General features: G+C 39.2%; 4 protein-coding genes across 6 annotated transcripts in view; 1 reads left to right on the top strand and 3 right to left on the bottom strand.

Moving 5' to 3' along the window:
* The window catches only part of cdc73 (cell division cycle 73, Paf1/RNA polymerase II complex component, homolog (S. cerevisiae)), a 28808-nt gene extending 16726 nt beyond the window's left edge, over positions 1-12082 (bottom strand). Inside the window, exons 1-10 of the mRNA XM_071492262.1 lie at positions 11758-12082; positions 10935-11040; positions 10692-10761; positions 10069-10131; positions 9788-9840; positions 9008-9096; positions 8612-8825; positions 7113-7211; positions 6709-6787; positions 4900-4964 (exon numbers count right to left, since the gene is read on the bottom strand). Of these exons, the coding sequence (XP_071348363.1) occupies positions 4900-4964; positions 6709-6787; positions 7113-7211; positions 8612-8825; positions 9008-9096; positions 9788-9840; positions 10069-10131; positions 10692-10761; positions 10935-11040; positions 11758-11888 (969 nt within the window). The 5' untranslated portion in view covers positions 11889-12082. The remainder of the gene's footprint in view (positions 1-4899; positions 4965-6708; positions 6788-7112; positions 7212-8611; positions 8826-9007; positions 9097-9787; positions 9841-10068; positions 10132-10691; positions 10762-10934; positions 11041-11757) is intronic.
* LOC139629561 (beta-1,3-galactosyltransferase 2-like) lies at positions 1250-5663 on the top strand. 2 transcript variants are annotated; one of them, XM_071492264.1, is made up of 2 exons: positions 1250-2126; positions 3013-5663. In XM_071492264.1, the coding sequence occupies exon 2, from the start codon at positions 3037-3039 to the stop codon at positions 4192-4194; it is 1158 nt and encodes a 385-aa protein (XP_071348365.1). In that variant the 5' UTR covers positions 1250-2126; positions 3013-3036; the 3' UTR covers positions 4195-5663. The 2 variants fall into 2 exon arrangements, with proteins under 2 accessions (XP_071348365.1, XP_071348364.1); XM_071492263.1 differs by having other exon boundaries at positions 2773-5663.
* A 146-nt stretch (positions 12083-12228) lies between the features above and the next one.
* On the bottom strand, positions 12229-20682 carry ro60 (Ro60, Y RNA binding protein). 2 transcript variants are annotated; one of them, XM_071492252.1, is made up of 9 exons: positions 20538-20682; positions 19038-19644; positions 16442-16662; positions 15883-16029; positions 15648-15785; positions 15442-15558; positions 14936-15052; positions 14580-14726; positions 12229-14168 (listed from the first exon to the last, which is right to left on the bottom strand). In XM_071492252.1, exons 2-9 carry the CDS (start codon positions 19624-19626, stop codon positions 14016-14018), a joined length of 1629 nt encoding a protein of 542 aa, XP_071348353.1. In that variant the 5' UTR covers positions 19627-19644; positions 20538-20682; the 3' UTR covers positions 12229-14015. The 2 variants fall into 2 exon arrangements, with proteins under 2 accessions (XP_071348353.1, XP_071348354.1); XM_071492253.1 differs by lacking the exon at positions 20538-20682 and adding an exon at positions 20073-20522.
* Positions 20683-22236: 1554 nt separating this feature from the next.
* LOC139629572 (regulator of G-protein signaling 21-like) lies at positions 22237-24206 on the bottom strand. Its single transcript, XM_071492280.1, has 5 exons — positions 23793-24206; positions 23609-23680; positions 23443-23504; positions 23183-23349; positions 22237-22816 (listed from the first exon to the last, which is right to left on the bottom strand). Exons 1-5 carry the CDS (start codon positions 23840-23842, stop codon positions 22568-22570), a joined length of 600 nt encoding a protein of 199 aa, XP_071348381.1. The 5' UTR covers positions 23843-24206; the 3' UTR covers positions 22237-22567.
* Positions 24207-26779: the final 2573 nt, after the last annotated feature.

The following is a 26779-nucleotide window of genomic DNA, read 5'->3' as shown; positions in this document are numbered from 1 at the left end:
GGTGAAAAGAATGACCCAGCTTTCCATGTGCATGGTGGCCATTAAATTAATGCGAATTTCACATAAATCCAGTCTGACTCATCGAATTGTAACACTGGGAACAATAACATAATATATGTCCAGTAAAACAGATTGTACTAGGCTGCTGTACTTACATTTGAACTGACAATTAAACAATTTAAAAAATATATATACTGAGGAGCTCCGTAAAATCAAGATAAGGTTAAGTATAACATTTGTATTTGCATAAAAGTACTGGGAAATATTAATGAAATATGTCAAAACATTTATATCAGCATTTTTGACATCAGTATCATAAAAAGATTGTGATTTATGATGTAAGCATCTCCAACTCAGCTAAAAATAACAACCAAGACATCTGATAAACCCTAACAGTTGTGAGAAATCTGTAAAATATAATCATTCAATTACTATATATACTCACAATATAATATTGGATCTCACCTGACTTTTTCACTGGGAGATTTGGAGATGTGATGATTGTGAATTCAATAGTAGAAACACGACATTCATGTCACAGTCTACCTGTAAAGTGTGCTTGGTTGACCACAGAAGACAGCTCCCATCAAATACCAGTATGTCTGCTCAAATAGCTCAGTTTTTGTTTGAATGGAAGCTGCAAGTTTTCCATAAGACTTTTAGCTCATAAAACGAGTTCTGAACTTGCCTGCACCGTGAACTAATAAGATCCTAATTTGAGTATGTAAAGCTGTCCAAACCTGTTATAAAAATGGGCTGAGTGCAACTGAAGGGCATCATGACTGCCCCCACACATGCAAAAACAAGCGCCCTCTTCCCCTGCCTTCCTCAAGAAAAAAATATTGCTTCCAGTGAAAAAGACATGAAAATTCAGGCATCAGACCAAGACGACTGAATGAGTGTAGCGGAAAGACTGTTTTAATTATTTTTGTTCTAATCATCATTCAGCTCAAGAGACTGACAGGAGATATATCAGAGACTTTGCCTAACATGGGTTTTGAGTTGCACTCAAAACTGTCCACTGTTGCACAAGTAAGAGGTTGCAAGAGAATGATGTTTGTCATCTTTCACTAAGATTAGACAATCAGCAATCCTCCGAGACTCACAGAGGTGCTGACATTAAAGGCTTCTCTTACTTCACAGCATGTCAAATTGAGATGATGCTTTATTACTCTGTCTCATGAGTGGGTGTGAATAAAAATATGTCATGAGTCCACTCCCCCTCCCCACCCCTTCAACAGAGCAGGCAGCAACAGCAGCAGAGACGACATGAGCGTGATGCAGTGGGAGAGCGTACTGCCACCAAGCCTGAAGCTGCCTTACAGAATAACAACAGAATTCACAGCACTGCTTCCTGTTCATTTTTTCTCCACCCCCGCTGTTTTCAACCCTCTAGTCCCCTTGCACACAACACAACGAAGACACAGAGGGGCTGCTGAATGAGGAGGGTGAGAAGAGGAAAATGGAAACAAAAAAAGGAAAGAGAAGCACATGGGGGGAGGGAAGTTAACAGTGGAGCATGCAAATCAGAGCAAGAAGAAGAGCGAGAGGAAACAACCATCAGCTCGGAAAGAAAGGCTGGACACAGAAATGTAAGGCTTATGCGTTATCCAGAGATTAAACTATTCAACTTGATGCTGCTCTGTTATTCAAAATATGACAACAAAGGACAGCAAAAGGACCCAGGCTAACTGTCAGTTACCGACATTCTCCTTCCCTTGGTCAGTGGCAGCGGCAGCGCAGCACCGTTAGCATCAAGCCTCCGGGGACAATGCGCCAAGGCAGACAGAGAGACTGCAACGCTGGAGCTCCAACACATGTTCCGCCGATGCACAAAAACACACTGGTGCATGCATCTGGTAGATAGCTACGAGTTCCTGGATGAAGACTAAATTTCCACTAATATATCAATGACGAACACCATTTCTTTTACTTTCTGAGTGAAAGAAGAGGTTTATTTGTCACAGATTATAGAGGGACTCAATGAGGATCTAAGTCATTAAGCTAAAGCTGTATGTTTTGGAGCACAGAGCAGAGACCAAGAGGGCGATCAGTGTGTGTGGATAGCATTTGAAAACATCCAGGAATAATGGGTGCCAGAGAGAGACAAGAACTTGGATTAAAAGGTAAGTTTATGTTGTGAAGTCTTAAAATGCAAATGCATAAACAGAGCTACACTGAAGAAATAATTCATGCTGCAAAAAAAAAATATATATATATATTTTTATACATACATACATACATACACACACACACCTCAATTTTCATATTATACTTTTGTCAGTTTTACCATACAGGATGTAAAGGGTGCGCCCATTTTAAAAGGAAACACTTGCTTCCATTTCTGTTGATGCATGTGAAAGCGCCAACATAAGTCTTCTCAGTGGCTCTGTGAGCTCTCACAAACCGCTCTTTGTCTTGTTGGGATCCTTTAAGAGGGTAGTGTGTAATTCAGTAAAAAACCGGGAAAACACTCCACTTGAGGGTGCTATCTCCATGCAAACATAGGCTGTTCTTTCTATAACCATTCCTCATCTTGATTCTGTTCAAAAGCAAAGGAATGTACAGCTGGGAAAGCAGAACATGATTCTGGTCATTCAACAATAAAAGGAAATCCCTTTAACCAAACAATTCAAGATTAAATGGCTTAAATCAAGTTTCAGTGTGTAATCAGTAATGTGTAAAAGTACATAAAAAACCCTCTGTATAAACACTTTCTATAAATATTGCTGAATTATATCCTCTTATCTCCTTATCTCCTTTGTTTCCTAGGTAGACACAGTGAAATGAGATATCAACACAGGGTGAAGTCCCTTTGTCAACCTACCACGTAAAGTTCACTTTGAATCCAGGGATCTAGACCTGGTCAGAAGGTGCTGACAAGTGGCCTTATAAGTGTAACAACTGTCTGAGTAAATAACCATGCAGTGGAGACGACGGCACTGCTGTACACACACAGCTAAACTTCTTCTCCTCTCACTGTTGGGTGTTCTGGTCTTTCTGGTCCACCAGGTGTGGCTGCCTAGGCTCACAGGTATGCCTTGGTTGAGAGGCCATCCTGTGGTGTATGGAGGTGGTGGACCTCATACCACCAAAGCCAAACTGAACACGAGCTCCCAACATTCGACGTGGAGGTTTGTCATTGTTCCTCAGCCGACTGTCAAGACTGATGCAAACAACAGCTCCCCTGAGAAGGAAGGCGTCTCCTCTCCTCAAGCAGACCCAAGTTTTGACAACACTGTGACAACCAACACAAGCCAAAGTGAGGAGGGAGACCTTAGTGGCCCGATAACTCACGGTCCTTTCACTTATATCATCAATGAGCCAGACAAATGTGTAGAGAACAGACCCACGCCATTTCTGGTGCTGCTGATAGCCACTGAGGCTCGGAAAGTGGAGGCAAGGAACGCCATACGTCAGACATGGGGGAATGAGAGTGTTGCCCTGGCTCTGGGATTCATCCGGCTCTTCATGCTTGGGAAAAATGAGGGAGAGCTGGGGCTTTTACAACAAAGGATGATAGAAGCAGAGAGCCAAAGGCATCATGATATCATTCAGCAGGACTTTCTAGATACCTACAAAAACCTGACCATAAAGACGCTGATGGGAATGAACTGGGTGGCAATGCACTGCCCACGGGCCAGCTATGTCATGAAGACAGACAGCGACATGTTTGTCAACACGGAGTACCTTATTTATAAGCTACTCAGACCGGAGCAGAAGCCCAGGAAGAACTACTTCACAGGAAATAACATGAGAGGCTTTGCACCCAACCGAAACAAAAACAGCAAGTGGTACATGCCCCCAGAGTTGTATCCAAGTGAGAAGTATCCAACCTTCTGCTCTGGGACTGGTTACGTCTTCTCTGGAGACTTGGCGAGGAAAATCTACCAAGCATCTCTAAGTATCAGCCACCTGCATCTGGAGGATGTGTATGTGGGAATATGCCTGGCCAAGCTCCAGATCGAGCCCACGCCACCACCCAATGAGTTCCTATTCAACCACTGGCGGGTGTCTTACTCCAGCTGCAAGTACAGCCATCTGATAACATCGCATGGGTTTCATCCTAATGAACTACTTAAATATTGGCATCACCTGCAAAGCAACAAACGCAACGCCTGCATTAACACATTTAAAGATAGAGTGGGCAGGACGCACTCAAACAGAATGAATGGAAAAAAACAAGCTCAATAACTAAATCTATTACTCTCAGAACCTCTTTATTAGGTACAAACCATTTTTATCTCAGCACATTCTCTTCTACTTCTTCTTCTACTTTTTCCATATGAGAACTCAATACAAACTCTGCATAAATGCTCCAGTATTATTGCCAATTTTGTACAAAAGAGATGATTAATTATTTCTATGACTGAGTCAAACCACTGGAGAGTTTACATACACAGTTCTATTTTACAAAAGAATGTGCGGAAAACAGTGTGGAAAAGCTTTTTTGTAAGACTGTAAGTCCTACTATACAGTGGGGACCCCGCTGTTTGTCTTTTATATATGTGGATACAAGCTCAAAACTAGAGTCGACGAGGTACAGTGCCAATAAACATGTCAACATGTTTATCAAATAGTCAGGGAAGTCATTCTAAAAGATTTCAACATGAAGTCAGCAGCAACAGAATGAGATTGTGGCAGGCAAACGTGAGACCAGCCAGTTGTTATGAAGCAAATGAGCCAAACATCTTTTGAAATTTAATTTGAAGAAGCACATTTGAGGACTTATTGAAGCACAACTTATCGAGTGCCAACTGACTGATGGTGTGAGCCACGACATGGTAATAATCACTGGGATTTTATCTGACACAATTAAATTTTTGCTGCCTAAAAACACACAAGTCCTCAGTAAACAAGTCATGTGTGCAAAGTGCAAAAAGGAAGCTCTATTCTTACCGTGACCGACTTCAGCGTCATGCCGTGGTAGGTCCCCATGGTATCGATCTTGAAACCCTCCGTTTCTAAAAAAAAACAACATACAATGAGCTGCAGACGGCTGGCTGAACAAATTAGTCATTTTCTAAATCATAACTGTACTAAAAGATAATATACAGATATTATGCAACAAGTTTGAACCTCTTCATTCTCAACCTTAGCGCTAAGGATTTTTCATTGTACGTCATCCCTATATACATACTGAAAAGTAATTCAGTCTGCTGTGCTTCAGTAATTCACCTCTAAGTTTTAGTACTGACATTAATCAGTAATCATGAGGCTGAAATATTTAATTTGGCATTATTAACATATCATTATTATTATCCTCATCATCCTCATCCAAGAATTATAGAACTATTGCAGAACATCCACAGTTTTTACTCAATATAAAAAATGTATCATCCTTAACACTTAACAGATTGATACTGCATATCTGACACTGACAACATAAATATTGAATATCATATAGTTCAAATCAGTAAGTAAAACAAAAAACCTAGAATTTTCTTTTAATCAGAGAACTTTCAAAATGACATTAAGTCTATAATTTACAGCAGATCTAAGTGATGTTTAACATCTTTGATTTATTGCTTTCTTATCTGCATTATTGCATCTGCTCTGTAATTTGTGATAGTTTTTCATCATCATCTGACTGAAACTATAACACTGTATTGATCTTAATGATATGGAAATTAAACCAATAAAACATATGGGCTCTAAAAAGATGTATTGGTACAAGGTGTGGGATGTCCATGTTGACTGGGTGTGTTCCTGCAAACTCCAATGGGTACTTGGCCACCGTTGCCAGAAATGCATTGCACAAGTGAGCACTTCACTATTGCAAATTATGCAAAGGTGGGTATTTTGAGGGAACCCTTGAATACTTGTCTTGACTGAAAAAGAAAACGTAAAATGATACTATAAAACCATGTAAATTATAGTTCTCCGTTTCACCTGAATCCACAGGTGTAGGATTTCATACAACATCCCAACTAAAAGTGAGATGATATACACTGAAATATGTCTGTCAACTACAAACACGTAAGCCTGAAAAACACTGGAGCATCACTTTAAGCTGCAGAAGTTAAAACCAGAATCAAACATGTGTTCTTCACACATCAGTATTCAGTGTTACTTTGTTAAAGTATCTCAGAAATAGGAAATTAAGCAACTCTAAAAGCCAATGATGATTAATTGCTAGGCACAGAGAATGAGTGAATCTACATACAAATAAGATGTTACCCATTTAAAATAAATAAATAAATAAATAAATGTGGCAGTCAATGTCAATATTGTGGTGATCTCCCACAAATAAATGAATGTATGGGTAATGATGTACAAAAAAAAAACACTTCCTCTCTTTAATGGATATGTCTGACTCTGCTTGCATCTGATATTTAAATGTGATCCATATCTGGATAATGATCTCTGATCACGAGCCTTTGCATGTGGCATTCATAACTCCTGTTACCTCAGTTCTGTCCCCATTGTGATAAGATCTCGATATACATATCTGGTAGGAAAAGCCTTCCCATCTTGGGCAAAGGAAACCAATGCTGCTGTATGGGCTCCACTTTTATTTTACCTGCCCTTGCACCTCTGGAGGTGTTCTGGCTGATGCAATGGGCTCTGTATGAATTTACCTCCTGCGTTAACATGCCTTGTTGATACCAGATGTAAATGCCATAAAGTAAATCAGATCTAAATTTTGTTGACACAAAGCAAATGTTCACAATTTACATTACCTACAGAAACACAAATAAAACTCACCCTCTTTTCCTTTGAATCGCTCCTGATCGTATCTGTTGTAGGCAGCTGGGACAGGCTGCTTGTTTCTTAAGGACGGATCCTAGAAATTGCATGAAACACAAATCATTACTATACGTGCCAGTCAAAACATTCTTTACTTAAAACCTTAGCAGTCATAGGTTTACTGATGGTTTCATGGGTTCAGTAACTACTGACCCTTCCTAAATATCTATAATTTCAGCTTGATTTTAAAAAAGGCATGCGTATTGAGAGGAATCAATTGTCTGGTTAGTCAAAGCGTTAAGCCATTAGTATGCACACATATCTATATCGACTGGTGCCTGGCCAAATTTAAACTTCCTTGAAAATTTGATGAAACATGCATTACATGTAATGCATATATAAAATACAGTAAATGTTCTTACCACTTGAGTAGTGTTCTGTGCTGGTCTCTGCTCTGGTGCTCGCCCTTCTTCTCTGGCTTTTACTGACTGAAGAATGGCAAAGATGTTCTTGGAGAAGTTCTTAAAAAAGAGAAATTTGGATAAAAAGTAGTTAAACCCACTTACGCAAAAAATAAATAAAAATATATAGCTTATCTCATCATTTTGGTGTTGGTTTTTCAGGATCTGAAGATCTAGTGAACAGTATGAACTAATTTCTAAAGCGAGTCAGCTGGCAACTTCAAAGTAAATACAGGTGAATGATAACACCTGCAGGGTGCCATTGTGGTTTAGACACCAACCTTAAAATGTCCCCCTCTTTTCCAGTCTGTCTTAAAATAACAGTCAGTCATATGAACACTGACACAGGTTTTGCTTGCTGCAATCATTTTGTCCTGTCTTCCAAAGTTGCAGTCCTTCTAGTATAAAATCCTCCCTCCGTGTTTGTCTTTCGACTGCAGCTCAAAAGGGAAACACTAACTGTGGAAACAAAAATAGAGGATTTTACACTACACTGTCAAGAACATTGCAACTTTGGAAGATATCCATTTAATTTGACTTAGACTGATGAAGGCTCGTATTAGCTCAAGCTTTGGGACACAATTGTGTCCTTGCACAACATGCACACACACAGAGTATGAGAAATGTCCCGGCTAAAAGAATGAAAGACCGAAACACAGAGGAAAAGATACGAAACTACACTAAGCATACAACCAATGAACGTTATAAGTCCTTCAGCCACCCATTAAAAAGCCATATTTTAGGAGTAAATTCACACTGGGTGGAAACCATACTATTGCTGCCATCTAGTGGTTGTAACTGCCATTTTGCTTCACACTTTGGGTATTTTAGCAACTTTTGTTCTTAAGAGTTCAACAGATTTGGTTAAACAAGATACCAGCATTTGAACTCAGGAACATACAGTAAAGTTGGTCTGAAATTAGCATCTAGCCGGTGAAACCTGCTCAGTCTGCTACTGCACCAAGGAGTTCACGATTGCTGACATAAAAAAAAATTGTTATCTGGTAAAAGTCAACATCAGTATGAACCTGAACCAAAATGACTGAAAAAACAAACCTGGATATAGACTCAACTATTTGGGCCAAGTCTGAAAACATCATACACAAAGCCAGAAGTTATGCAACACTGCAGTGTATTGCTTCATCACAGTTGTGTGTGATCAGAGGTGCAACAGAGCAGACACTTTCAACCTACAGAGTTGCAACAATACTTTCCTGACATAAAATACTGTGTGTTGACTTGCTCATTAAATCTCATTTATGATGTGGGGAATGACCCATTTGGGTGAAGTGTCAAGGTCTTATACTGCACCACTTCGCAGGTAAGAATACAAGAAAATCCACATGTGCTGATGTGTCAGAGGTGCATTTTGGGCAATTATTTACTGTCACATGAGAAAGAAAAATGTTCACTCCAAGACCACTGTGACTGGATATCATTAGCTGAAAGTGGACTCTGACCTTTCCAGTGCTCTGGAGAATAGTTGTCCTGGTCCTCCAGACCCTCTCTCTGCTGACAATATCTCTGGTGACATCCACCTCTGCATCCACAAAGCTTCTCTGCTTCAGGGTTATGTCATCATCCAGATCTGTTTTGATGGTGGAACGTTTCTTGGCCATAATCTTGGCTTTGATGGCTGCGATTTTCTCCACTGACATGGCCTCAGACAGCGATCTGAAGGAGGAGGAGGAGGGTTTTTGATCATTTAAATAGCTGTAGAACTGTAGGTGTTAATGAGCACTGAAAACATGGCATCTGTACTGATTGCCCCACACTGAATGTGATGAATATAACTCCTAATGAATCCTAGTGTTGTTAAACAATCTACAGGAAGAATGGGGGGAAATCCATTTCACCTGATCTGGTCAGTCTGCACGATGCCCTCTTTGTGGCCCTCCAGACGAGCAGCCAGACGCTCCTTGTCCAGCCGCACTCGTTCTTCATCCTTGAGATAAAAGAAGTGTACACTCTATTAGCAAACTAGAATAACACAAGCTGTAGCATCACACGTCGATAGTGTAACAAGTCAATGCTTAATTTACACATTTAACACAAAATCTTTTACCGCTTACGGCTACTGTGAATTAGCTACAATATAAAGTTGGACTGTGCAGATGTATTGTAATTTTCACTGTCTAATACAAGGAAACCTATGATTAACTATACCCACTGTGGCTTTTGCCTTGCATGTGAGCAAGATGGTTACTGTTTATCAGTTGAAACAACAATTAAGTTTTGTAACTATAACAAAATGTACTTTATTTATGACTAAAGGTACATACAGACTTGTTTTAGTTAAATACTCAAATAAAAACAGGTGGGATTTATGCTAAATTTTTTAAGACATGCTTAAATTAAATTGCATTTAATCAAAATTTTACAACCACCTAAAATAAGATTGTTTTATTGGGTCACATTTTTACCAATTCATCTTTTTGTTATTCACAACTTCACCAGTGACACATTCTCTGTGCAATGAAGCCATTACTTTGGTTAGATCGGAGATTTAAACGAAAGGATTCCAATGCTCCACGTGGTATTTAGCTGCACTGACCAACGTTATGTAATTATGAATGCCATTTAAGGTTACAAGTGTTTTGTCTGAAGAAACAATTAAGATAGTCCTGTCATCTTACCTCAATCCTTGGCTTCTTGGCTTCAGAAGATACTTCATCAGCTGCTCTTTTGACTGAGAAGCAGAACAAAACAATCATATTATTTGTATTATTTTGCACAGAAACAGCACAATTTCAATTTAAAAAACGTGTAAAAATATGACAAAGTTGTAGATGGTAGCAACTGTCCTAACAAAAACCGTTATTTAGTAAGTATTTAACCTTAATATTAGTTTCAAATCATAATGATTAGTGATAAAAAATGATCGAGTTACAACCAAACAAACATGGTGTGAACTTACCTTGTGTTGGTCGTTGCAAACCTATTTCTATAGGTGCACTTCTGTCGATACTGGTTGATGTAGCTGTAAACAGATAGAATTGAATATCACATTATGGTTTCTTATTAGACCAACTGTACAAAGGGTGCTAATCAAAAGGGCTTCAAACAGTGAAAGCTAACTTTTCATGAGTCAAAACCTATAAGAAATATAGGAAAATAGTGCAAACATGCTGAGCTAATACTAGGGTCGAACAATTACACAAAATACTATTAAAATCACGATATGGCCAAGTGCAGTATGCAAATCGTGGGAGTTGCAATTTTTTTTATAAAGGTGAAATGTGTCAAAACGTACAAGAAATTAAGCATTGTTTTGCTACAGAGATGCCCTGGCCTACAAATCATATTCTCCAGATGTAAGGGTGCATGTCTTGTCTGGTACAGACCTCAGAAAAAAAATAATGTAATTGCAATATGAATCACAATTTTATTTATCTGTCAAAATAATAACGGATTTTTAAAAAATGTTTTGCATATTGATCATCCCTAGCAAATACAGACTCAGGGAAACAAATTCTAAACGCTTTAAACATGACAGAAACACAATACAAAAACACCATAGATCTTGCAAGTGCTACTTACAACTCTCCCCATTGAGATATGACAGTAAGCCCTTTCGATCAGGTCGTCTGACAACAGGGATGTTCTCTGTCTATAAACAACAAACAATCATGTCACCCAAAAACACAGTCTGGGCAGTTATGAAGACATTTAAAGGATGTTGCATGAGAGACACAAAAATAGGCTTAAATAACAAAATAATATTTTATTTACTAAGTGATGCAGTACTGACACTGACAGTGATAGTTATTCAAGATCACTTACTGCAGCTCTTCGCACATAGGATGGATGCGGGAGATGCACATTGTTCAGCAAGAACAAGATAGAGTCCAAAGTATAGTACTCTTTGGGCTGGCCCTCTTTACCAGTACTGAAGGTTGAAAGACAAGTAAAGAAAAACAGTCATACCAAAAGTTTATTTGACCACCACAGCATACCACTCAAATTTACACAGACTGCTGCAAGTTGAAGTTAATGTAAACTGAAAACGTCTTTCATAAAGTAAATATATTGAGGCGGTGGTTTCTTCATGAAAGCAACGAAACACTGGTTCTGGTGTCAATTAAGCACTGAACTATCAACAGATATCAGTCTAGCTAATCTCCTAAAAACTTGCGTAACTTCATTTTCTGCGTTACATGAGCAAAGCCTTTTGCACTGTTAAAAAAAGCTGCTTTCAGTCATGGCTGTAAAAACTAAAACCACAAGCCTTTCCCCTAGATCCAGTGGATCCCTGACTCCATGGGAACACAACTCAGCACTAGCCAACGTCGCTAACTAGTTAGCATCACATCACTACTGCAAGTTTAGCAATACATCTCTCATACATACATTTCAAGTTTAAAAGGGATAAACTGACACACGATAGTAAAGCGGCTATGTGGTCTAGGCTACAATATTTGAGAATCACCCCAAAGTAGCCAAAGAGTGCTCAAAGTTTAACAACGAGGAGAGGAGTTCGGTTAGCATCTTAGCATCTGGTAGCTAGCGAGCGTTCCGACGTTACCAGCAGCACAAGGCAACGACGAGCTTCAGCTGCAGGCCTACAAACGCCACTTATATATATATATATTTAGTACTGACGTACCCCCAGATTATGTAGTTGGTCTTGACATTTTTCGGCCAGGAGAACTCGCCAAATATAACTTCATCTCCTTTAGCGACGATTTCTTTTTTCTGGATGTTATACTGACGAAGAACACTTAATACATCCGCCATCTTCACTCCTCTTGTTGTAGAGTGTTTGCAAGGCCCCCAGTTATCAACAGCATGTGGCCTCGCAGGACGCCTGATCCGATTGAAACTTTTTTTTTTAACACTAATTTCCCCTTGGTTAAAGGATATCCCAACATTGACAGATGGGATTCTTAATTTTGACGAGTTTGTTTGTCGACACTGGGTAATACAGCTGTAGAAGGGACCCAGTGCCTTGCTCAAGGACACTTCTATTGGTTGAACACGTCAGACAGTCGGCGATAAACCCATATATGTAATGTTAGTTAATTTGACGGACTTCAGACAGTTATCTGTATCAATGAGCACCAAGAATACAACAATATTTGAAGAGCAGCAAACTGTTTATTAGGGGGTTTACATCGCTACTACAGTCAAATACTTATTTGTTAAGCAAAATGGATAGGACAGACCACGGGATAGAAAAGGAAGTTTACCATGGTGATGAAACACCTGTGAACTACCAAACTTCATGACAACTATAACTTGTGCCAGACTTTCAACCACAAACGTATCAATATTCATATTAGACAAATAGTTCAACTTTATAGCATTAAGACAGTGGACATTGTCTTACCGATGAAAATGACAGTATCAGCTTGTGTGGACAAAAATCCTTCACAGTAACATGGTCGGGAGTTTATTTTTCTTTAAATGGAGTGATTTACACTACAATGAATAAGTGTCAAGTTTAGTGAATCTTGTCAGTACTTACAGCAATTACTGTTCACCAAAATGAGAAGCACCACCATTGACATTTGCTTGCATTCCCCCAAAATAAATTGGCCCCTAACACGAAAAGTCTGTGTAGTGTGTGCTTATTCTTTGTCTGAAGAAATATAAAGCATTGTACTTTAAATCTCTACAGTTAGATGTTTTACAAAAGTACATTCAATTCATTTAACTCCAGGAAGGTAGCAATTATCTGTTAGTTTTTGCATAACAAACATTCTTACATCAAAAATACAGAATCATTATTGTGCTAGCTGATTCAGTCTCAGTAAACAGTTGTTAAATAGCTGTAATTTGTCCTTCCTGGACATAATAATACAGTAAAATCCCAATCGCGATGCATAGAATTCAGACTAAAATATGAGAACAACTCCATTTCTCCAACTTTCAGTAAACTGACTTACAGTTTTACAAACATTGGCATCATTGTTTCACAAAGGAAAATACATTAACCCATAACCCAAATAATCCCCCCAAAATGTATCATAACATTTAAGAGCACCAAGGGTATTCTTTTATAGAATAAATTCAACAAGAGCAGAACAGACAACTCAGTTTTAAAATAAAAATTGGTTTAGAGGAAAACAAATGTTAGTACAATAACTAAAAATTGCAGCTAGGCTAAAGACTAGAGTTATATAAACAGAATTCTAGGCATTATTATTACTATTAAAAAAATCTTCTCTGCTGAATTTGAATCTAAGAATTTAACAGAGTAGCCAGAAAAGGTATAGGTATTCTGTTGACTTTTGGTGCTTTTTTACAATTCATCTCTTTAATATCTGTTAATAATTTATAATAATGCTACATAAGAGAGGGACAGGTTTTCAAATTTAAATTGTCTACCATGACATCAAACTAAAATCATACCAGCTAGATTCAATCTAGAAACTACAGTGAATCCCCTTAAAATAAACCTATATTTGCACTAAGCCTGTAACATTCTGACTCTTACACTTTTCCTCGTTTAATCTGCCAACATTTTGTTATCAATGAGTGGATTTTTTATTGAGTGAGTTAGTGTCTCACTGACAGCCATCAAACCACTAAACAGACTGTCATAAAGAGTGCTGATTGCAACTTAACTCTTGACAGCATGATGTGCAATGACGCATCATGGGTTTTCACCTCCTTGTCAAATTTCAGAAAAAAATATATGCACAAAACATTTCCAGAGTGTTGTCCAGCCCGCTGGACACTTTGTCAGTTGACTTGTAAGCGACATAATAGAAAAAGAGAAATTGGAATTGTAAATGTCAACATCTTTTGGATTAGTGCTGTTTTAGGGCACTCTACATGCTAAGTGAGCCACATGGTCCACTTTGTGCCTTCTTTTTGTACTCTACCCACATGATGCCAAGACAAAGTCCCAATACTTTATCAGATCAGATCCTGGGCTAAGTTACGAATGACGCTCAGGGCTCCAAGGTCGAAGCCACAGATGCTCAGTAAACCCCTGTCTTCTCTGTCTGCGAGGGTGTGTCCAATCGAAGTCAGCCCACACATCACCAACTTGGAATTGGCCCCTGATATCTGCAGAGGAAATGCACATAAAAAAATGTATTTACTTGTCATATGTTCCGAAGACACATAAAGACTGGACAAAATAGACATTCAAATGTTTTTAGTAAATGTCATGAAATTCCAGAAAATTATTTGTGTCCCAACCCTATTACAAATGTCTATCTAACATAAGCACAATAACAATAATATATGACATTAACTGAGTATTGGTCAAATGTCATGCCATTCTGGAAATTAAAACCCAGAGATGTTCCATTTGTCTGATTAAGTCTGTACCCATCAAATTGGAAATTCATTGTTTTTAAGTGTTTGTGTAATCCTATTTTCAAAAACAATCTTTATCTTAGACGAGATGAGTCTATAATACACCCCCCCCACCCCCCCCCCCCCCCACAAGCAGACGTGAATAAATAAATGTACTTGTCTGTGCTTCTGTAGAGACTCCACTGGGCTGGCAGTAAACGTCCACAACGGGTTGTTGGTCAGAATGATAAACACATCTACAGCTTTCCCATTTTCTGTGGCCCATGTGATGGGGAGGGTGCAGTCTGTGCTCCCCCCTGGGATCTGGAGCATATGGTGGAAAGGTCAGAGTTCAAGAGCAAGATATGTTCAGTGAAGTCAAGGTGAAGACGTTGCCTAATCTGCTACTGGACTGGAAAATCTATTAGATGATTTGCAAATATTGTGCATGCCCATAAAATGCTCATATTCCAAAGGTACACTGATCAGTAACTGATTCATTCCTTCCTCTCCGATGCTGTGACATGCCTTACCTTAACCAGTTCAACTGTTGCTTGTGCAAGAGTCATGTCAGCAGACACAGTGCATGGAACCAAAGCTCCTTCAGAGTATGCAAGTACTTGTGTGTCCACCTCTGTCTTTGCAAATACCTGCACCAGAAACAGAGGTTAAAAGGAAAGCATGACATCACCATTACAGAAATTCATCTCTCTCACATACACATACATGCAATGCAGCAAAACAAAGTGACAAAACATACTACAAGTATTCTCTGATATTACAATTCTCTCAAGTCTGAGAAACATCATTGTGATGGTACACATCTCAGCTAATAACTCTTGCAGGCCCTGGGGACTACAATAATCACATTGTGGAAGGAATTTCAAAGGAATCCACAATGTGTCAACAGACCAATACCTTGACCCAGGCTTCCTCCAAAGAGGGGGTGGTCCGAGCTCTTATTACAGACACAGCTGTTCCAACTGCAACCACAATTACCCTCACAGTGTGTAGCTATCTACCTCTAGCACTGTCTTACCATGGCAATGGCAGCAGCAGCGACGGCAGTGCTGATTGACGTCCCTGGGACAACGCTGCTCAGTGACGTGCTCACATCTACTGCCACTACAAAGCGTTTACCCACAGGTTCCACATTCTGAGGACAGAAATGCAAGATCATTTGTATTATCTAATCCTATAGATTGCTGTGTTCTTTGATAGTCTGTGAGAAGCAAAACAACCAACCACAAAACTCTTGTAAAAGGCCGAGTCCATTGCTTTGAGGATGCTGCTGTCTGGTTCCCATTTTGTTTTACCCTGGTAGCCTTGGCCTCTTTTGTAGTTCTCTGAAGCCAAGAGTATGCCGAAAGGGTGGATCTTTGCCTGGAGATTTCAAGACGAACACCAAATACTCAAACACTGTCTCATGTTTTATTAAAAACACAGCTGTAAATTAATCAAAAAGATCTACAGCCCCTACCTTCTTCAGCGCCGTCTCACTCTGGATTCTGTCACATACAGCTTGTGTTTCTGAGCCTCCTGGTTCAAGAATTTTGTTTGACGTCATCTTACCCAAGATCCTCAGCACTGATTGGAGAGGCATTTCCTTCAACAGAGCTCTCCATACCTCCAGTCAAAAAAAAAACCAAAAACATTAGACCAGATTCATTCCAGATGAATTCCACTCAGTCTTTCCTATATCTAAGATTTATCTGTGCAACTCATGCAAATCATATGTCCCTGCCCATATTCATTATTAATTTGAAAAGACTGCAGGGAAATGCAGTTCAAAGTGAAAGCCAGAATGGTACATTTCTCAGTTGAACTGATAAGAAAAAAAACTGTTGCCAAATACCAAACACACTGACAATGCACTGTTTGCAACTCACTCTATAGTGCTGGATGCGGGATGTGTGCGAAACAGTATTATTGGTCTATAATGTTATTTTGATGACAAAGGAAGCTCTGAGAATAATCCCCCAGTTGAAATCTCATAACAAAACTGAAAAAAAAAAAAAAAAAAACACACTTGCACTCACCTGTTTGGACTTCAGGTGGTCTGTCAGCAGCTGTTCCCTCTCCAGTTTGTGTTCTTCTATTAAATTGATGACCTCTGTTTCATCACAACTGTGTTTGACCTTCTCCACCACTTCAAGATACGAAAGCACTTTGACCACCTCTTCAGAGTTCTCTTTGTCCGCGTAAGCGACCTGAACTTCTTTCCATCCTTTTGTTACATATTTGCTGATCAAGGCAATAGCTAAAAGCACAAAGGTATGGCCATTACAGTCTGACTTAAGCAGCCCTTAGTCTTTTAAATCATGATGCACAGTTAGAACTTAACTCTTGCACAGTGTTAGGGTTACAGATGAACAGGGTCAGGGCAGACATAACCAATACAACCCCCTTTTCCAAAATAAGTTGGGACACTGTAAATAAAATTTAAAATGTAAATAAAAACAGAATGCAATGATTTGCAAATCATGTAAACCCATATTTAATTGAAAATAGAACAAAGACAACATATCAAATGTTGAATTGCTGACATTTTATTGTTTTATGAAAAATCTATGCTCAATTTGAATTTGATGCCAGCAACACGTTTCACAAAAGTGAATGGAGGAGATCAGTCCCTGGAGTTTTGAAAGTTGAAATGTTGTCCCATTCTTGCCTGGGAATTCAGCTGCTCAACAGTTTGAGGTCTCCTTTGTCTTATTTGTCATTTCCTGATGCACCAAATGTTTTCAATGGGTGACAGGTCTGGACTGCAGGCAGAATAGTTTAGCGTCTGGACTCTTCTACTATGGACCCATGCTGTTGTAATATGCGCAAATATGCAAGGCCTTCTCTGAAAAAGAACATGTCTGGATGGCAGCATATGTTGCTCCAAAACCTGTATATACTGATCAGCATTAATGGAGCCTTCCCGGATGTGCAAGCTACCAAAGCCATGGGCTCCAATGCATCTCCATACTATCACGGATGGTGGCTTTTGAACTGTGCACTGATAACATGCTGGATGGCCCCTCTCCTCTGTAGCCAGGAGGATGTGGTGTCCATGATTTCCAAAAAGAATTTGAAATTTGGAGTTTTCATTTCACCTCAGAACATCTTAAATGAGCTCGGGCCCAGAGAAGTCAGTGACATTTCTGGATCATGTTTAGATATGGTTTCTTCTTTACATGGTAAAGTTTCGACCCACATTTGTGGACGCAGCGACGAACTGTGTTCATAGACAATGGTTTTCAGAAGCGTTCCCGAGCCCATTCAGTGATTTCCACCATAGAATCTTGTCTGTTTTTAATGCAGTGCCACCTGAAGAGCCGAAGATCATGGCCATCCAATATTGGTTTTCGGCCTGCTCCCTTCCCTGCAGAGATTTCTCTGGATTCTCTGAATATTTTAATGATATTATGAACCATAGATGCCGAAATTCCCAAATTCTTTGGAATTTTACATTGTTCAGCAGCTGTTGTTGTTACATTCTTCAATTGTTGCACTATTTGCTCATGCAGTCTTTCACAGAGGTGAATCTCTCCCCAGCTTCACTACACAGAAACTCTGCCCATCTATGAGGGTCTTTTTATATCCAATCATCTACTGACCTGTTGCCAATTAACCTAATTAGTTGTGAGATATTCAACCAGGTGTTTTTTTTTTTAGCATTACACAACTTTCCCAGTCTTTTGTTGCCCCTGTCCAAACCTTTTGAAATGTGTTGCTGGCATCAAATTCAAATTGAGAATATATTTTTCAAAAAACAATAAAATTACAGCATTTCAATATTTGATATGTTGCCTTTGTTCTATTTCCAATTAAATATGGGTTTACATGATTTTCACATCATCACATTCTGTTTTTATTCACATTTTACAGTGTCCTAACTTTTTTGGAAACAGGGTTGTACATCTTACACCACAGTAGCAATGCAGTTAATAAACAACAAGACAACAACAATAACAAGATAACAACAATAGCCTTGTTGTTATCATCAACAAGGCTAGAGAGCCCCACTGTTGCTGATCAATTGCACCAATCACCAGAAAAAATTCCTTGTATGTGAAAGCATACTTGGCAATAAAACTGATTCTGATTCTGATTCTGATTCTGATAAGAGGCTGCTAAAGATCAGGCTTTTTAATTTTTTTTTTTAACAGTTTAACTTAATGGCCATTTATGAGGCTGTAGTTTGCAGTGCTTAGTGTCTTTCTGTCCATGTTTGTCTTCCCTCTTCTACTTAAGTTTTTCTCTGAATCAGCAAGACTTTTGAGGCACTCCACCCCCCTCCCACATTGCATAACTTTGTGGCATTTTCAACATTTTCAACTTGTAACTGCCAGACCTTTATTAAAGCTTGCACATATTGCTAATTGGCTTTTAACTTCACTGGCTTTCTGATTTGTAGTTGTCACCGTCTATGTTGCTGATGCAGAGGTCACAAACACTGCACATTTATTGCAGGTAATGCAGCAAGGGAAAGGGTTTCTGAAAATATTACAATAAATTGATAGTCATTAGGCATAAGGCCATCTCCTACAGTGACTTAACTAAAACAGTGTTTTTATAATGTGAGGTGAATATCTTTGCCTGCACCCTGTAAACAGTAGTGAATAATGTGGGCCTGTGTAAACTCACCTTCATTAGCAGGTTTGGTGTGAGAGAGCCTGAGCAGATCCTGGTGCGACCATCCCTCTCTCTGTTTACATTTGGTCACAGCCGCAGCCAGACTCATGGCATCTTGCTCATTATACCAGTCGGACACTGCTTTCCTCAGGGCACGTCCCCAAATCCCACACTTCATGCCCTCTTTCAATTCTTTCTTGTACTGGATGAGGGAAAACAGATGGGCAGGGTGCCGACAAACTTCCTTTAGGGCTTTGAATGCTGCCTGCCTTGTCTTCAGCTCAGAGTGCTGAGAACACAAGGCCAAGGCAAAGAAGGAGGGGCCGAGTCTGACAGCTCTCCCATCCTGAGTGAACCTTTTTATCTCCTCCACCACCTCGGGACCCTGGCCCTCTTGCAGCAGGGAGAGGAGGGCTCCGGCGCTCTCCATGCTTACACGACCCTCGTCCCTGGCAGTGTATATGTCTCCCTCCGAGCCATAGCAGAGGAAGCGGCACAGTCTGGCCTTATCGCTGACCTCCCATGGACAACCACCACCACCTGTTGAGTTCTGGGTGTGGTTGCTCGATGAAGCTGTAGTAGTACTTCCTGATGGCTCCATTGTAACACTAGACAAGGCCTGAAACAGAAAGTGGTGAAAGGGAATTTTACTCACTTTTACATTCGCTGGTCGATACTGAGCTAAGGAACCTTTTTTTTTTTTAAAACTTTGCTACACATCAGATCGAACTGGCACAGATCAAATACACTTAAGTTAATGAGCACATTCAAAGTATTGCTGTGGGACAGGATTAGTCAGCATGGAAGACAATGTAAGAAAACAGCCTGAGTGTCTCCATGATCACAAGATGAAGTTGACTTCGCTAGCAACATTACTTACTCACTGCCTGTGTGCACCGACATAAATAGCTTAAAGCCGATTACAGGACATGATGATACACATAAGACAGACACAAGCCACACTGAGCGGTTCACAGAGGGTGGTAGAAAACTGAACCACACACAACGTTAAAGTTAAATACAGCGAAAACCTCAGCTGCTAACTACCTTGTCAACCCCAAGTGAGCTAACGTTACCAGCTCAGGTTGCTAACTTAGTTAGGCTAGCAAAGGAGGGCAGTGTGGGGGCAATGCGAAGTTAGTTTACGTTAGCCAGCTGCCTTTGCCGAACTTAATAATGTTATATTCATCTTTTAAAAAAAAGAGTTATATAGCCGGTTAAGTAGTAAAAAATATCCAGTCGACTCCTAAGGTTTCTTAGCTGTAGCTGCATAGTAATGTTAGCCACCCGGTCTCCTCAAAACACAAACTGTGAGGTCCCACAGCTGAGCTTTCTCCTAGCCGGTCACCGACAAGCTGCGCTAGGTGGCTGGATGCAGCTCGCTGGGGATGGGCAGCTGGCTCCCTGGCGACAATGACCTTAATGAACCGGTGTCTTTTTCATTGCTAACATCCAGTGTTGCTAATCAAAACATTGCGGTCGGTCAATTACATAACATATCCAAGAACTTACCACGATATATGCGCACAGTGCTCAAGTTTTTGGTGTGGCTGGATGCAGAAAGGCCTCCCCTCTGACGGTCAGTGAGCGAACCAGGGGCGGTGCCGCGATGGATGCTGGGATACAGAGTACTATCACTCTCTCACACACACACACACACACACACACTACCTCTCTCTCTCTCTCTCTCTCTCTCTCTCTCAGGCTAATAAAATAATGATTTTACTTTTGACCACTTAGTTCACTCATAAGCCGAGATCCAGTCATTCTACACTGCATCTCCACCCATCACAATATTTGATATAATTAATAAAATATCAATTCATTGACTCCCCATGACACCCAAAACATCTGGTGGTGAGTTATACACATAATTTCTTCCCCCTCTACCTCCACCCTCTCCTCATAAGCTGAAGAAAATAATTAGAGCAGCCAAGGAGAGGCATGCTGAGTAGCTGAAGGCCCACCACTCATCCTAAATTTGGAAAGGCCTGCAAGAAATCACCATAGATCATCTTAACAGACGGCTGTCAACTGGCAGACAATCTGAACAAGTTCAACTGCAGGTCTGACAGACAAAGGCTCAACCTAGACTCCCCCTTTCCCTGTGTTATACATCCATTCCTCTTCACACATTGATCCTCATATCACACCAGTGTCTGCTTCAGTGCAGCGACCAAACAGGAAATTCAGAGGCTGCAGTGCATCATTTACTTTACATTCTGCTTTCCACCTCCACTCTTACACAATTTGATTATTGGCTGCACATGTTACATCTCATTTTTGAATTTGTCATCTTAAAATATTTCATGCACCTCACTTCTCTCTTCATAGCACAGTCCATATCAATCAATTGTCTGTAAATAGATTTTAATTTCATTTTTGGTTTACTTCACTGTTTATGACGTGACCTCACTTCTGCTTTATTTTTATACTTATTCTAACATTGCATTTTTTGTATGTAACACATATATTTATATATAACAGGTTCTTTTTAATCACTATTTCCACAGAACATGAAAGGAGGCCCAGAGAAGAAGACGAGACTGTTGAGTGCTGAACCATTGTTGACATAGTATAAAGAAAGTTCATACCACTATCCTCTCTGTGGAGTTCTTATGACTCAGACGGCCCTCCTGTAAATGCCATTTCCATTTTCAAGGAAAATAATAGTTTTGATGGAGCCTGACTGAGTCCACCAATTGGCCTTCTCCATGGAGGACATTTAGACATGTCACAGTGGGAAAAGTAATGATGGCCGATTGTTCATTCCAACAGAATCACGAATTTGACTGTTTTCTTATTCTCCTGACCACAGGACATCGCTTGTTAATTGAACACAGACCAAACGCTTTTAGACAAATGGAATTCTTTGTTGTGAAGAACTTGAAAAAAAGGGGAACAGATTTACTGGAGATTATTTCAGAAATGTGATTTCAAATGGACTGAAATGGATTGGATGTGTCTCAAATTTATTTAGCCATCCACCCTTTAAAATAAAAAAAAAAAACGACTTTATTTGTGGGATTTGCAGTTTACAGTTAGGACACAACCTCCATTCATTCAGCGTTACTGTTGGTTACATTGTGATAGTGTCTTTCTTGTTCCTTAGACTTAACCTCTATAGGCGTCATTTTTTTTCATGCAAATATTGAGATTAGTTGTTCATAATTTATTTTTGTTTGTAAGTTTCCCAAGTCACCACTGGGTGGCAGTAGCACACCAACTGTAAGATTTGTAGACACCCATGAAGATACAGTTAAACTCAAAAGTAAGTTCATAGTATTGCAGTGTTCAAGATGCATCATGTCAGAATCATCTATTTTATAAAAATAAATTTAATATTTTGCACACAAAATACACAACAGTCCCGCAGTCATGTACATTTCAAAAATATTAAAATTTATACTCACAACATCACACAATTAACACCCAGTTTTACTTTTGGTGATGGGCAGTGTTCACTGTGCACCAGATGTCACTGTCTGCAGCTTGTTATGACCATTGCACTGGCGTAGCTTTCAGCCTTGTCAGACACTATGTTATTGAGGTGACATTTCAAGGGAAGGGGAAGTGTCTGCTCTGTGTCTGGCCTTCCAATGCTTCCCAAGGCCTCTCCGTTTAGAAGCTGCATCAAATAGGACTCTGTATTGCTCAGATTGGATGAAGCGTGGGAAGGAGCCGTTGGCCATCAGGCTGTAGATTTTCTTCTGTGCCACAGCAAAACACAATGGGCTTGGTTGCTGGAGACTCTGACTGATGATCTGTCTTGTATAGAAATCTACATTTACCTGAAAAGATGTTTGAAGGGTTACATAACTGAACATGCAATTACAATTTAGGCCTTTGGGTTGCATACTGCACATTATGTGCAGCCATCTGCATCGTAATCACAGTCAGAAAGTAACTATTAAAAACACTAGTTGCTGTATAGTAAATCGTAGAGGTGAAACAGGACTTAAGGACTTCACATGCATGAGTATTTTTCTAGAAAATTGTGCCTGTTCTCATTCTTGCAACAAACACATTGAATATTCAAGTGCAAACTAAATCATGTTTTTCTTAGGCCATGCTTATATTTAGGTTTGAGCACATTTTACTGCACAAGAGTTCTCCCTTTAGGATTCGGCTTTCCAAATACAAGAGTGTATTTTCACCTGTCTGGGGGACTCAGTCCTGATGAACTCTTCGAAAATCCTTGCTGCTCTCCTTGTTAGCTCCTCTGGACTGTCAAAGGTTTGGAATTCTTGACAAGCCAGCCAGAAGTCCAGGTTTTCCTCACTGAACTCTGACTTCAGAAAGTCCCGAAATGCTATTTGTCCACCTGTAACACAAGAGGACATAACTTCTTTATAAAATAAAACAGTAACCAACCATGATATTAGTTTTGTATTGCTTGAAAGCAGATGAAAATTACGTTTCTGAGAGAGGAGTGTCTCAAGAGATTCTCCCAGCAGGTTTGCTTCATTTGTTTTCTGTCTGTAGATGGAAGAAAAGGAAAGTTCTTGGACTTATTTACATTCAAAAATATTATAATAATAAAATACAATATTAATATGCAGTATGATCAAATTAAAATCTACCTGTTGATTTTCTTCCATGGTAATGGACTCTGGATGAAATAATGTCGTATTCTTGATTTCCATGCATTATGTCTACCAAAGGGGAAAACGACAGGAATACAGAGTCTAACTTTCCCAGGTGTGTATAACAAAAAACATTAAAAATGCGCCTCACTATATTACAAATGAGACATATTGTACTTACATTTTGTTTGCGTCCTGGAGGTCCAGAGATGTCCTAGAGAGCCCATTCATTGTTGAATTTGAAATACACCACCTCCTCTGTGATTTTGTAATTTGACCGTATCTCTCAGTAAGCACGATACTGCTGAATCCTCTGAAGAATTTTCCTGAGGTTTCAGTCAGATTTCCAAGTAGACAGCTTCATCCTGACCGTCTGTTCTCACTGATGAGAGTCAAAAGCAGAGTGGAATCTGACTCTAATGTCAAGACACTGCTTCTCCCAGCTCACAGCACTTTTTTCTCCCTTGTGTCTCGCTGTCTTTAACCTCTGTTGACATGCAGACTGATCGTTGCATAATTAGAAAGAGCCACATGAATACTCAAAGTGCGTCAAACCTTCCTTCATGTTTAAATATAGAACAAAACTTTTCTGTGTATCTCATCCCCCCATCAGATTCTCCACGGTTAAATGTATTACATAGGCTGTCGAAAGTCATCCAGTCTCTACGTCATTTAGCTCACCATTCAAGTCTGTGCTATTCTTAGTCACAGGTCAAGTAGTCATGAGTTTCTTTCAGCACATTTGCTTTTTCTTTGCTGTTCCCTTTATCTTTGTCTCGTAGTTATCTCCACTCCACTACCATTCATATTTTGCCTTTTTTTTATTCTTTAAAATGTTGTTAATTACATGACAAGAAAGAGATATGTCTTTACAGAATCAATCATGTGTTGTTAGGATCAATAGAATACACCAATCAGCTACAACATTAAAACTAGTGACTGCTTTTAATGTTGTGGCTGATCGATGTAAGTGAGTATTTCATATTTGAACCCATGTTTATGAAAGTGATATCAGTGGAACATCAGAAGTTCTAATATAGTGAAAGTTGTCTTCTGAAAGGGACAATTCAGTATCAGCATTAGAAAACTAGCATGAATTGCAATTGGTATTTGTTATAGTGCAGTGGTTTAAAGGCCTAATATTTATTCTTTGAACCATATAAATTACGGGTACAGTACGTTTCCATTTGTGATTGGAATCTTTATTTAAGTCTCTCTAGATATTTTGTTCGCAAACATGGAACATACTTTATGGAAGAAAGTCTTTAACTTGGCTGTTGTTAGCATTAACAGGAGACTGAGATAAGGTAACTGAGGGACATTTTATTTCAGTGCATGCTCTCTTTGGGGCCAGAGTATGATTCAATTCACAGGATTAGGAATTCAGTTAATTTATCTGAATTTGGATGAAATAAGATCAGAAGAACAGACACAATTCACTGCGAAATGGAGGTACACATAATCTTAGGTCTTATAATTAAGATTTCACTACACAGAGAAAAGAAGAGGATGTAGTATATAAGAGTTGCATATACACAAACTCTTAATATACTTATGTATTTTGTTAAGTATTTTAGGTATTTTTTTGTTGAGGGAAGCAAAGGACTGGGTGGAGATGGGGGTAACAGACAAAAATATTGTGACTTTGAGTTTTAGGAAGTAATAATAATGATACTAATAATAATAAATAATGAATAATAACTATAAGACTAAAAGTCTACAGCTAGCAGCTCTGCTTCTATGTTGGCACAATGCTGCTTTGAGCTAAATGCTAATGTCAGCATGCTAACATGCTCACAATAACAATACTAACATGCTGATGTTAGGCAGGTATAGCTTTTACCATGTTCATCATCTCAATTAAGCATGTTAGCATGCTAACATTTGTTAATTAGCTTTTAATGCAAAGTACAGCTGAGGCTGATATGTCATTAGTTTTGAAGGCATTTGGTTGAAAAACAAACCAACATAGTGAACAAATTAAAACTTTGACCTGATGATGGCGGTAAATGAAAATGATCTCCAAAGTTATTATGATTTACTCTGACTCTGAGAAATGAATGACCAAATCTTTTGTGGCGATCCATTCAACAGTTGATGTTACATTTCTCTCAAAACCACAAATCTCAATCCGCTGGTGGCGCTGGGGAAAAAGTCAGGGGATCACAAAAACTCAGTGGGATACATTGTCTGGACACCATGAACGTCTGTACAAAATTTCATGGTAGTTTTTCAGCAGTTGCAAGATATTTCAGTTGGGGCCAAAGTGGTTAACTAATCTAAAAGACCAACATTGTCTGCCCCACGGCCCCGCCACTAGCATGGCTAAAAATGTTTAGGTCACAAGTTCAGAAAACTGAGAAATTGTTAGGTAATGATAGTTACAGCTCTGGATAAAAACCTTCCACTTTGTTTAATCAGTCAATGGGACAATTAAAATCTACACAGGAATATTCTATTACTGTAAGAGTCTCTCTCAGTAAAAAGTAAAGCACAACCAGTGAATGAATGTGTGTTCTGCAGTAAAAGGAATGTGAGTATGAACTGTTAGGCAGAATGTCATTGTGAATGAGCTACTACAAAGGCCACACAAACCAAACAAAAACCTGTACAGACAAGACTGAACTTCAAGTTGAAACAAGGACATGATGCTTGTGAATAAGCATGTGGTTTGCAGGACCAGACGGGACTGTGTTCAAACAGGAAGTAGTTGTGAGAGGGAAAACCTGCAGACTCATACACATCCAAAAGTGTGGTATAAAGTTTTTATGACCTGAACTTTGAAAGCGAGAAATAATATGCTTTGAGTATACACACAATATAACCAAGACAGCATCATTAACAGCATACAGCAGACGCTCATTTAGTTACAATAGTCATAGTCAACTTTGATCTGTCAAATCAAAAACAATGGCTGCCTGAACAGTCAGTATAATCTCCTACCCTATCCAATCAGCACCTCATAACCTCATTGTTTAGGCCTTGGCTGTAATGTATGATTCTACATACTTTTATTTATTATACATACTTAATGAGTATGTGAAATATCGCTAGTATATTTACTTGTAAAGTTACGACTACAGTTCCCCACATTTTGGTCTTGTGACACCTCCAAACAAAATCAAAACAATGTCTGCTTGCAACCCCTTGTTTCACTGGTCTACAAGT

This window comes from Trachinotus anak, unplaced genomic scaffold (assembly GCF_046630095.1).
Source record: "Trachinotus anak isolate AG129_WGS33_773 ecotype Australia unplaced genomic scaffold, CSIRO_AGI_Tana_v1 ptg000012l, whole genome shotgun sequence".
NCBI classification, from domain to species: Eukaryota; Metazoa; Chordata; class Actinopteri; order Carangiformes; family Carangidae; genus Trachinotus; species Trachinotus anak.
The sequence above is the reverse complement of the archived record's forward strand: the minus strand, read 5'-3'. Positions and strand labels throughout refer to the sequence as shown.

Excerpts from the sequence above, each read along its gene's own strand:
- LOC139629561 (XM_071492263.1), top strand. The coding sequence starts at position 2,923 with ATGCAGTGGAGACGACGGCACTGCTGTACACACACAGCTAAACTTCTT.
- ro60 (XM_071492252.1), bottom strand. The coding sequence starts at position 19,626 with ATGGAGCCATCAGGAAGTACTACTACAGCTTCATCGAGCAACCACACC. Across the intron at positions 15,559-15,647 it reads CCTTTTACAAGAGTTTTGTG|AATGTGGAACCTGTGGGTAA; the intron begins GTTGGTTGTTTT and ends TTCTGTCCTCAG. Across the intron at positions 14,727-14,935 it reads CAACAGTTGAACTGGTTAAG|ATCCCAGGGGGGAGCACAGA; the intron begins GTAAGGCATGTC and ends CATATGCTCCAG.
- LOC139629572 (XM_071492280.1), bottom strand. The coding sequence starts at position 23,842 with ATGAATGGGCTCTCTAGGACATCTCTGGACCTCCAGGACGCAAACAAA. Across the intron at positions 23,505-23,608 it reads CCATGGAAGAAAATCAACAG|ACAGAAAACAAATGAAGCAA; the intron begins GTAGATTTTAAT and ends TTCCATCTACAG. Across the intron at positions 22,817-23,182 it reads GGACTGAGTCCCCCAGACAG|GTAAATGTAGATTTCTATAC; the intron begins GTGAAAATACAC and ends ACATCTTTTCAG.